This window comes from Molothrus aeneus, chromosome 2 (assembly GCF_037042795.1).
Source record: "Molothrus aeneus isolate 106 chromosome 2, BPBGC_Maene_1.0, whole genome shotgun sequence".
NCBI classification, from domain to species: Eukaryota; Metazoa; Chordata; class Aves; order Passeriformes; family Icteridae; genus Molothrus; species Molothrus aeneus.
In genome coordinates this window covers 84,467,114-84,479,500 of record NC_089647.1, presented here as the reverse complement: position 1 = coordinate 84,479,500, position 12,387 = coordinate 84,467,114, and the positions used below count along the sequence as shown (strand labels likewise).

At 37.0% G+C, this 12,387-nt stretch overlaps 1 protein-coding gene across 1 annotated transcript in view; it reads left to right on the top strand.

Moving 5' to 3' along the window:
* GABRG3 (gamma-aminobutyric acid type A receptor subunit gamma3) overlaps nucleotides 1-12,048 on the top strand; it is a 305,491-nt gene extending 293,443 nt beyond the window's left edge. Inside the window, exons 10-12 of the mRNA XM_066545196.1 lie at nucleotides 99-128; nucleotides 3,334-3,861; nucleotides 9,543-12,048. Of these exons, the coding sequence (XP_066401293.1) occupies nucleotides 99-128; nucleotides 3,334-3,612 (309 nt within the window). The 3' untranslated portion in view covers nucleotides 3,613-3,861; nucleotides 9,543-12,048. The remainder of the gene's footprint in view (nucleotides 1-98; nucleotides 129-3,333; nucleotides 3,862-9,542) is intronic.
* The last annotated feature ends 339 nt before the right edge of the window (nucleotides 12,049-12,387 follow it).

The following is a 12,387-nucleotide window of genomic DNA, read 5'->3' as shown; positions in this document are numbered from 1 at the left end:
TTTAAGGGCTTGGTCCAAGGAATACTATTGAATAGAGATGCATGTGAAGCACTAAGTATGTTTTCTTCTGAATAATTCTTCTTTTATCTTTATTTAAGCTACCTGATGTAAGTTTTGGTCATGTAATGGTAAGTAAGTTACTTTATTCAGTGAGAGAATTGGGGGAACGAATAGATGGTTGACATTTACTTGCACTAATTCCTGACAGAGCTGTATTGCTATGTTATGCTTTACCCTGACTTCACTAAAAATATTGGTTTGCATTTTTGTTAAAAGGTCAGTTTGTTTTCAGCTGTGGCAGAGGAACATAGCTGCCTCTTTCTATAAGGACTTATCAAGTGATATGAGAGGGAGAAGGGTCAAGTATAGAATATTATGTGTTATTTTTACCTCAGAAATTTTGTGTGTCTGCTTTATATAATACAGAAATTTTCACTACATTTTATGAGAAAGTAATAAGCACAAGTTATGTCATAAACTTTTATGGAGTTTTAACTAAGTTTCACAGAAAAAAAGAAAGTTCATTTATGCATATGCAAAACCTTTAGTAAGCATTCAGGTTGATTTTCAAATAATTTAGGCACAAAAGTTGAACACTGGTGGTTGTGCTGTATCTACAAATGGAATATGTGCAGCAGCAATAAAGTTGGAACGGAGCACAAAATTGTGTCTCTAAGTTGTGTGAATACCTGCCATAGTGTATGCAAATATAAAGCATTCAGAAAGCCTGAAGAGAGTTTACCAGCTGGTTGAATGGTCTGCCATCAGAGCCAGAACTCAGACACTGGGGTTTGCATTTCTTAGGTTGGATATGATGAAGTTTCTCATTTACAACTGCCACATCTATGTTATTAGCCTATCATTTTACAAATATTAATATACACTTTTTTATTTTAAACATGAGTTCTCTGATGTATTTTAAGACCTCATATAACTTAGAAAGTCTCCTTATTGGCTATTAGTGGTTTACAGCAACCATCACATCTATCCACTTTATACTGCTGTCACTCCCTGGACAGACTTTTCTGGAAGATGAAGTTAACAGAGCATGTTGAATGGGTAGCAGCACTTTCCTTTTTCAAATTAAAAGCTATAGGGAAAGATAATTAAAATGACATTAGGATTTAAAAACCTTTATCTAGAACTAGTCATTCTGATCTGCTTGGAAAGCATCTGCAGCTTTTCAAGTTTTTTACTCACTCTTTTCAGGTTTTTTACTCACTGTTTTTTTTTCACCTTAAGTTACTGAGCACCTTTGTCTATACTGAGGACATGGTCTATACAAAGAAACCTTCAAATTAGAGCTTAAATAAGCAATGTCGCTGGTTCTCAAGATATCATTTTGTCTTTTTCAGCTTTGTAGTAATGACACTTAAAAGGTGAAATTTATTAATCTTAGTAAATCCATGTTCAGGTAATCCCAAGCCTTTTATTTCCCTCCTAGAAAACACACATATACTTGTCAGAAACAATATCATTAAGTATGTTTAACACTGCACCTAAACTGCCTTGCCCAAGGCCCTGGAGAAGTGCCTTGCCCTCTCCTCCCAACCCCAGCTCAGCTGGACACATAGAACCATGGGTGGACCATCCACCTTCCCCTCATATCTGATCACTTCAGGATACCTCCTACGTGACAGAGATTAAAACAACCAGATGAATCTCTCTGAATTATTTTATCTTCTGTCCTGAGCAGATAGTTGATATAACAAAACAACAACAAAATACCCCAGAGATGAGGAAGTTTCCTTTGCAGAGCCAGAGCACATTTTTATCATCACTCACCAAAACCTTTCTGAGTCCTTTTTTTTTAACATAAATATTTTAGACAGGCATGGAAAATTTCAGTCCCTGAGTTGGAAATGTTCATAAAGACCTGCAATAAATATACAATATATGACACAGTGGTATAGCAGAACTCCGTGTATACTCTAATCATGGTCTTTTCTTTCCATAGTACTAGAGTAAAAAAAGATTGCTTGTACAATAATCTTATACCTGTTTCACATGGCAACACATTGTAAGGCTCGAAACAAGCCGCACAAAACTTTACAAAAGAGAGAGAAGACCATACAGGTGTAATTTCTGTCATCTGATCTCAGAGATAAAGTCATTCACAACAAATAGATTTGCAATAATCTGCTTCTAAACTGCAATCTGTTTGCAGTTCACAGAAGAATGCACCTGAGACATTTTAGCGTTTATTTATGATAAAATGAATTGTGTCTAGAAGTAATTGACTGGATTCCATAGGGCAGTTGTTCAGGTGTAGTTGTCTGTGTTGGCAGTGCCAACATCTAAGTAGAGGGATGCCATATCAAGTTCTTAGCTCAGGGACCAGCATTTTTAATGAGATGGGTAATACTGCAGTGTGCCAAACCAAAAGATTTGTAGAAGGCAAATTAAGTCAATATATATAAAAAGGAAACATTTCCACTGAGGCACATCAGTCATATCACCAGTGTTTCTCACATCCAGAAGGAAAGTTTTCAGATACCCCCCTCCAACACCTTCAGCAGGAAGGTTGAGCACTTTGTGTAGTATGGAAACAAGAGCCCTGAGCATTTTCCTAAATGCAAGCAGCTGTGACCAGCTTGTTTCTGGCACAGCCAGCCTGTTCCGGCAGGCAAAGCCGATGCTTGGCACAGTGCCAGGGAGAGGAAGGGCCTCAGGTAGATAAGCCAGGCTGCCAGGGCTGTGTCTGCTCTGTCAGGATGGTACTGACAGGCAGCGAAGCTGATGGGACCTTTTCTAGTGATGTCAGTGGAGGAGGTGACACTTGTGAAGATGGAATGGGTGGTTTAATGAGGGGAAACTCTTGTGAAGGCATCTTGCGTGCCAAGGAAATGATGTGACAGAAAAGCTGACAAAGTGTAGATAGGGGGTACACTGAAGAAGGAAAGGTCTGTAAGCATGAATGCTGCTGTGAGGATGCATGACATCAAAATTCCTATTTCTGAGCATGTGTGATAAGCACTAAGGGGACATGCCTCGGGATGGCCTTTTGAAATCCTGTACTGAAGTGATCACTATCTATTGCTGACCAAATCTGTTCTTATAAATCATAGTGAAGTTAAGAGGCAGTGGATGCACCTATGTGAAGTGGAGGGCATTGTATAATTAAATGGAGAGGGGGGAGATCTTCCTTATTTTTGAGAATCCATCTTAAATGTAGTTGCTGCAAGTGTTTAAAACAACCTGCAAATTATATTCTGACAGGTAAGTGAATTCCTAAGTGTGAAAAAATGATTGCTTTCTGGTGTGATTATTAATTTTGATCTGCACCATCCAGGGAGATTTGTCAAACTGTTGCAATTTTTTTTCTCTCCTCAGAATTATTCTGTACTTGATATGAGACCACCAACTACAGTCATCACATTGAACAATACCATGTATTGGCAAGATTTTGAAGATGCGTGTGTCTATGAATGTCTGGATGGGAAAGACTGTCAGAGCTTTTTCTGTTGTTATGAAGAGTGTAAATCAGGCTCATGGAGGAGAGGACGGATTCACATAGACATCTTAGAACTGGACTCTTACTCTAGGGTCTTTTTTCCTACATCCTTCCTGCTGTTTAACCTGGTCTACTGGGTTGGATACCTCTATCTCTAAATGTTGCCTGTAGCAGTGAAGACTGCTGTGTTTTCTCACTGCGGATGGATGCTGAAAGTGCAGAAAAAGTGAACGACACAGTCAGTTTCATCTCCAGTTAAAAAGACCACATTAACTTTTACCATCGCAGAGCCTGATGAAGAATTTTAACATGTAATTTCTTGAAAAAGAAAAACATGGAAGAGTTCTCTCCTAACTGCTATTTGTTTTAAGAAAAAGGTTCTTACAAAGTTCAGCTGAATTTGTAGTGTAAGCGATGTTTATGAATAATTCTTGTATATTAAAATCTCTACTATTGTCCCTTACCATAGAAGCTATTCACAATTCAGGCAAAGTTTAAATATGTAATTTTTATTTTTCATTCTCATACTTTCTTCAAAATGCTGCCATATCTCTAAGGCTCAGAGAAATGTATACTGGCACTAGCAAATAAGCCAAAGCTGATGAAAATGCTCTTTTGTATTTAAATTTGCTTGATACCACAGGTTTTGGGAAACTGACTATCTCCTTGATATGGAATAACCACCAAGAGACACTAAGAAATGTCTGGTAGGATCAAAATGTGGACATGACTTTCTGCAGAGGTCTGAGATTCATTAAATTAGCCACTTACCCACACATATTGGTTTTAACTTAGAGGTGAAAAGGCAGACAGAGAAGAAAGCACTAATTTGGATATAAATAAGACTTGCCTATCTGTGAGGCAGCTGTAGGCATAACTTCTACAGTTTTTCAAGCTTTTAACTGTGTTTTCTACGACTCATTAAACACAGGATGGTCATTGATTTCTAAAGTACTATACTTGAAGCAGGACAAGATTCCTCTTGTTTGTGTCGTTGTAGCAGTTCACAGTGCATAGCCCATGAGTAAAAATTATAATAGCACCAGGAATATGTGACTTTCTTCAGATTTCAATCTGCTAAAAAGTGTTTTCATGCGTTCTTATTTTTTCTCTCAAAGTTGTATTATAAAATTGAAAAACATGTGTGCCAAAGGCCTTTTTTTTTTCTTTTCATAACATTAAACACTGCAATATTTACTCACAGTAGTTGTTCCCTGTGCCTGAGCTAAAGACTGAACACTTGTGGCTTGAATAGTGCATTACAGGAACTCAATTGTGACACTTGGATTAAACATGAAATAGCTGCCACATGTAGAAAGAGGTTCTTTTCATTCTTTTCCAAAATTTTCAACTATATTTTACACTAAAAAACCAATTTTGTATTTTTCAAGGTATTGACCATTGAATTCTAAACTACCCATTTTTTCAAAAACTACTTTTACAGTATTGAACTAAGTGATGTCTTTTACAGGCTGTCTACATAATTGTTATTAAGCAAACAAAATACATCCAGAATTAAATAGCAAGAGCTTTTCACTACCCTTTGCATGACAAATTGTTACAAAAGATTGAAGTTAAAAGATAATTAAAACAACAATTCTATTTCTTTTCTCTTTTGGAGATAATTTTTTTATGAACTCAAAAAATATGTGTCTCTTCCAGGCAGTATTTGATGAAAAAATGAATAGTGGATGTGACTTGAAAGGAGTTCCTTTTTCCTCAAAAGGAAAACTCTGCAAACAAGCAAAAGCTAATGCAACAGTAATTCTAAAGGAACAGAAATGCTGTCATGTTCTTTGAAACATCACTGTCTCTCATTGCTGTTGCTGTGTTCTTCCACTGAGTTTTAATAGGGGGGAAAAAAAAAAACCTAAGCCAAAAGTTAATTTTAGTTTTTTCAAAATCTTTCTTCTGTTTTTAACTTTTCTCAAATATCTGAAACATAGTTGTGTTTAGGTCGTGGAGGGGAATTATTTCTGTAAGGACTGACAAAATTCAAATTAGAAACAGAGAAGAAATATTTTGAGGCAGAATCAAAGCCTTATTTTTAGAAAGATCTGCCCAATCTGATGTCTTCTAAACCAATGATAACCTTCTGATTTCAAAATACATGTTGAAAATTTTGCTAACTCTAATTAGCAAATTTACTACTCTGTAAACCTATGTCCTGCACTTGGAGGTATAGACTTAATTTGAGGATGGCAGTGATATTTTAAGTAGTGCAAGAAGATGATTAAATTTGAGTTGGATATCTTGATCTCTAATTATTAATTATTCCACTCTAATAGTCACCTTCAGCCATATTTTGCAAGAATACTAGAAATATTCCAAGCATGGAAACCATTTTCCTTTAGGGGGGTGATCCTGCAAACCCTCTGCACAATCAATTGATTTCGGTGGTAGTATTGAGACAAATGATGCCCAATCAGGTGCCTTCCACCATTAGATCTTGAACAGGTAAAGTGATGTTTATTTAACAATTCCATGCTGTGTGAGTTTTCTGGGAAGTGGAACATTCCCATGTTCGATGATGAGCATATGCTTTTCTTGCACTTCTGCTCATGGCTGCTCATGAGCCCTGCTGAAAGCAGACAATCCCAACGGATCCTTCTTTGGAAGACTGATTCTGCTAAGTCCATTCATATTGCCAATTTTTCTGACTTTTTTCATAAACAGAAGATGGAAGCAAATAATTCCAATTTTTCCACTGTCCTAAATCAAGAAAGAAGTTTCAGACTTCTACTGCCTTCTGCTCTTACAGTGAGAGCAGAGGACATACTCTACTGTGTAATTTTTTCTGCTCTGGGGTTATCAAAAATCGATTTTTAAGGGAGACAAGTGGATGCAGGCTGGCAGGTTCCTGAATGCACTCCTCTGCTTGTTCCCAGTAACTTGGCTTACTCTCACTCCTTTACTGCTTTGGCAGGCACTGAGAAACCTTAGAGATCAGGGAAGATAGGCTTTCTATGATCTGCAACATTTAAAATGCCATTATGGTCTGCACACATCTCTGTGCCATATCCTTCTGTAGGAGTAATATCCTCATTCACCTTCAGATATTCTTTTGCTTCTTTTGCAAATTGGCAAAAGTTAACGTTTTGGTGTGCTGTCCCACGAGAAATGTAAGAACTGTATTTTAGCATTCTAGAATATGTTCTTATCATATAATTTCATATTAGAGTCTTGCATTTATTCAACTACTTATTTTTACCCTTCCAAGGAAGGGAACAGAGGAAGGAAAAACCAAATGAGCAGTGAAATGAACACATTTGGCTATGTAAAACCTCAAAACCAAGTATCTTCACATTACATTTGTTCCTTATCAAAGTTGCAGAAGGGATTGTGAGTTTTTTAAATAATCACCTTTGTTTCCCAGGACGATTTCAAGTCAGTCCTCTTATTCTCCTCTTCAATTAAAAATTCTTGGGCATAATTTGTCTTTATTGAGGGCAGCATTTCCAAGGCAACTAAGAATGTATAAATAATATTGGTCTGCTTAATTCAATCTTCTCCGTTTTCCTGGCTCTGATGCGTAGCATATTGACAGCTCCTTTTTTTACAGCCACTCTTCCAAGAATAAGGATATAAAAACTTGTAGCCAGTTTTTGCTCTCTCAAGGTCCAGCAGTAATGGGGAACTGCAGTGCCACAAAATTTTAATAAAACTTTCTAAACTAAAAAGTAGGGATTTAGTTTAAAACACCTCAGGCATTTTGATAACCTTCTCTTTCTCATGTTCTCCTTAATCAACTCTCAACTGTGTATTGCTATTTTGTGCATACCAATAAAAATGATAAAAATTACAAAAGCCAGAACTGTCTTCACAGAGACAGTGATGAGTAGTGAAGCTAAAAGAAGAAAAAGAAATTATTTTTTATTCCTGTGCAGCTCTTATCTGTTGCAGTCCTCTTATTCAATTTAACCCACAGCTAATTCCAAATCATCCACCTGGAGGTTTGCACATTCATCAGCTGGAACAGCAGTGACACATGAGCCTTTAACTGATAGGAAATTATTTGTGGAACTGCAGGCATACTGCCAAATAACTCAAACAGATAGCTATCTTAAACACTTCTGCAGCTCTAATGTGTCTTGGTGTCTAGCATCGCACGTTATTTCATGAATTTATCACCATGAATTATCTTCTTACTAGGTCATTTCATGAAGGGAAGGCTGTTTACCTCCTTTTTATACAAAATTTCACCATATATCTAATAAAATGACTCTCCTACATGACTGGATGCCAGGTAGCTCTGGAACTGCTGACTTTGTGGGAAGGGAGATTCAATATTTTAAGACAGACAGATTTCACAGTGTCACAGAATCAAATAGGTTGGAAAAGACCTTGGAAATCATAAAGTCCAGCCTATGACCTAACACCACCTAATCAACTAAACGATAGCACTAAGTGCGCCATATCCAGTCCTTTTTTAAACACCTCCAAGGACTATTTCATTAGCCTCACCACCTGGAGGGTTGGTGTCACCTTCTAAACTGTAAAACAAAGTGCCCACTGAAACTTGTAAAAGCTGTCCATAACAAATTGTACTTTTTCCATTGGCTGCTCTTTCCTGGTTTCCATATAATGCTGTAATAAAAGGCAAGCCATATCTCATAATATTAGATATCTACACAGGCAGATTATTTTTTTCAAGATATCTTCTTCTTCTTCTTGCTCACAGTGAAATGCTTGTGCCTCTTACGTCAGTGCCTTTATCATTTATTAATATGAAAGGACATTCCTTAACATATATCTCATCTGAAAATTAGAAAGTGGGACTAGTCACCTTCTGGAGTTCTTCCTGAGCACCACAGTGTGCGATCAATATTCTAAATGTCTTCAACCTACAGACTGAGCATTTCTCTGCATTTTCTTTATTTTTCTAAACAGTCTGTAGGTTTCTTATTTCCTATATAGCAAGAGGCTGCAGTGGAACTTCAGCAGTTTACCAGAATCCTTCCTTCTTCACTCAGCAATTTCATTCCAACAAGAGATGCAGAGCTTAAACTCAAGGCTCATCCAGATCTCTTTCCAGAAGACTATTTAAAATAGGCAAAAAACCAGACTATGGATTGGGAATGTACTTCCACAGATGAAAGGTGAGGTTCTTTTTCCTTTAGAGGTTTTTTGGCTTTTTCTCTCAGTTAATTTTAGATTTCTCTTCCCTCCACAAGCATAAAATTAGCTCAACTTACAGTTGCCTACTGAGAAAAAGTATAGTGTTATTAGTCTTATTCTATGCTTGTATGCCCACCACCTTTGTATGGTTCATCACACTCTCTTCTTGAACGGTTCTAGTATACAAGTGAAAAATGAAGGCCTTTCTTCCAGACTCAGTGGCCTTAATAGTATTACCTTTTTCCCTGGGATCTAGGAGGAGTTCTTTCCTCATAATTTAGGCCACTGGTTTAGATACTAAAACCAAAGCTATGTTCTATATCTAAAGTGAAATTATGTTTCAACAAAAAAAAAATCTTAGCTTGAATTGAATTGCTTTGAGAAATTAAACAGTAATTTTTTTACACTGAACATTTGGTGGACAATTTAAAGAGATATGATGGCCTACAACCCTGTCTAGCTAGGACTAAGTCCTGAACCAGGGATAAATATTGTTCTGACCATCTAGTTTACCTAGCAGCTCTTTCTTTAAATGACTTTGGATCGTGACTGACTTCAAGCACTTGGTTAGTTACTGCTGACATTCCTCAAGTGAGATATCCAACATCTGTGATGATGTATTGCTTTCTACAGACTTTACTTTCTTTTGCTTTTCTTCTTTTGTCTTGGGTTCTCAAGCTGGTGTCTGTATGCATCTGGACTCCTCAAGGGTTCTCCTAAAAATATGTGAAATTAGAGAATAAAATTAATTATGAAATTCAGTGCCTCAGAGATGGACACCTGAGAATTCTCTTCTTTCTACCAAAACATTCATTTTGATCTTCTAATCATTTGCTGTTTATAAAGGACAAGCAGAAGACGTGGTTGTGTTCATTCATATGTCTAGGGGAAAGCTTTCTCAAGGACTGAACAAGGCTAAACAGGCCTTACTGATATCAGCCAGTAACTTGATGGATATTCTTTTATCTAGGTAAGGAATGGCTCTTGTCATAGGAGACACAACAGCCTCTGGTGTCATTGGAGCACCCAATAACTTGACTTGGAGGCCTAAGGCAGCCTGTGGAGCTTCTTACAGGGGAATGCAGGTACTCCCTTTAGTGTTTAATACAGCCCTTAATACTCTTCTAAAGTCTCTATAACTTCTTTCAGCAGTGCTTGAGAGACAGGAAGCTGTACTGACACTATATATTCTAAAATACAAAGAATGAGATGTCCACAGTGAAGCTGGTGATGGCTCGTTACTGAGACAGTATTAGGATTACAAGTTTAAAAAAAAACGGACCTGCTAGGTCTGAGTCAAAACTTTCCACATTAATTAAGACCATTGATCAGAAGAGGGGTTTAAGTTCAAATCATCAATCAGGAAGATCATTGGATGATATTCTCTAAGAGTTGATTATCCATTGTTTGCATTCAAAACTTGTGGAGTGTAAATTTGTAACCAAGTACTTAATGTGAGAATTGTGATTTACATACTTAAAGTGAGGCCCAAAACAGGTAAATGCTAAAATTTTTAAATTGCACATTAATATAAAATAGATGAAGAGAACAATACTGATGACATATATTTTAAAAACTACTGACAAATGTGAAATAGAGCATGCTACAGAGTCCGTTCCATGCTTACAGAGCTCATGGGATCCTTAAAATGAAAGCAACTGTGGAACTCATGGAAAGCCGGTAAAATAATTGCATTTGACAGTATTACACAGGCAGCCCAGGGAAGTACAGCACTGCCAGACAGACTGCTGCAAAGGAGAAAAAAAAACAGAATAAGCTCCCACAAAACACTTCCTCTGAACAACAGTGGGAAAGCTGGTGCAGAGATTACAGTATCACACTCCCTTATTCTCTTTTGCAGGCATTCAGGAGTCCTGTGACTTTTTTGCCATCCACAATCACTTGTGATACCAACCTTAAATCATGGACCAACCTGTGGCTACCACAGGCCATCACCAAACCCCCAAATAATCCTGGTCTAAACTCTCAGTATACTGCTCTCAAAACATTTTTTTCCACCATGACAACACATGTTTTTTTTTTAAAGTGAGTGTAATTTTAGTAATCAAATAAATACAGCCAACTATGTGCCAAATTGAATTTTCTTATAGAACACAGACAAAATTTTAGATTTCTAATTATCCTTCCTTCCTAAGTTTTTGTTAGGGGTGTGTGATTTCATTGCTAGCAGTGCAGCTTGTGATGTCATAGTGAAATGAAAGTACAATTATGTGCCCAATGTGCCTTGAATTATACAGGTAGCACTAGTACCAGCATGTCATTCTAAGTTAGATAGCCATCCCAGTGATCCCCCAGACTGACCTAATCAGAAAAGTCAAACACCCATGTGCTTCATCTCCTCAAGTTCTCAGACAATAACTTTCTCTTCTGGATCACATCCATTCCAGTTTACTTTGTGTTAAGAAGTAGGGCCGTGCGTCTAGAATACTATTTATATTCGTATTTTGATCCCAGCATTTGTATTTCTGGATACAAATAAATACACATTATCAGAAAATGCAAGTATGGCGTGCATGTTTGGTGGTTGTATTTTTCTTCTGGAATTCGAGAGCTTAACAAAATAGAAATAGATTTCTGAAAATTTCCTTGAGAGAAAAGGCATGGTGTGTTACCTTTTTAATAGGGTGTATGGTGTTTTTAAAAGTAATTTCAAATGAGTCTTTAAAAAATATTTTCAACAGTGAGCATGAGCTGACTAAATTGCAAAAAATATTTGAGACTGCAGTTTATCCCTGAGTCTAATTTAAACTTTGAAGAACATGCTACAAAATTCAAAGAGAAATCAAGAAATAGGCTGAATCTTTTTCATAAACTGCTTGAATGTAAGGAGTCTGCAATTTTAAAATTGTGATCAAATTTGGTTTCAAAACTTTCCCAATCCCAATGTTTTCAGTACTCAGTGAAATTTATTGGTACAACTATACTCTGTGTTTTTAGAAGATTTACTTTTCAGCAGCCACCCATTGTTAAGTAAGACTGTCTTCTTGATTTATGCTCTTTGAATGTAATTTAATTCCCGCCTCTGTAAATTCATGACCACGGAATTGTCAGTCTCAACCCACTCCTACTGTGAAATGCCTACTTCATTTTAGGATTCCACTCCATAGTAATACTGTAGCTGACAGCTGGGCCACAGATAATGCCTAAGATAATGCACAAATTTCCCAGATCTCTCATGATCCCACAGATTTCCCTATCTGAGCTTGTTATAGTTATATTTTCTGTATGTTCCTAGCACTAAGGCATGTTTTTCCAAAGGGCATTTTATTTCACAAAAACCAATTACACCCAGAGTATTTAATGAAACTTTCACTAAGAAATCTCTTTTTTCTTGTTTTCACTTATTAGTTTGACATGCAATTCCTGCTTTATCCCCATTTGTGTTCTAATACAACAACTAGATATTTACCTGACCTGTCTACTCAAAAATAAACATGGATTCTATACTTCCCCAATAGCATCTGATCCTTGTTATTACAGTTAGTAAAATGCATTAATGGGGTAGATGTGGTTGTGCCTCACTCCCCTGGACAGCTAACAAGCATAATTGTTGCCATGACTGTTTTCTGCACACTAGTCATTTCTTCTTGCCATTGTCACAGTGTGAACGCAATGCCAAGCTCTTCTCCCTTGCAGAATTTGTCCTGCAACACCAGCTATATTCTTGCAATTATCCAGGGAGCCTGAATGTGAGTTGAGCACACTGGCCATTCCAGAGGTTTAAGGTGCTCATCCTGCCAAATTCCGGAGGCTCTGACACATCCCTCAATTTAATAACATTTCCTGCCCAGTAG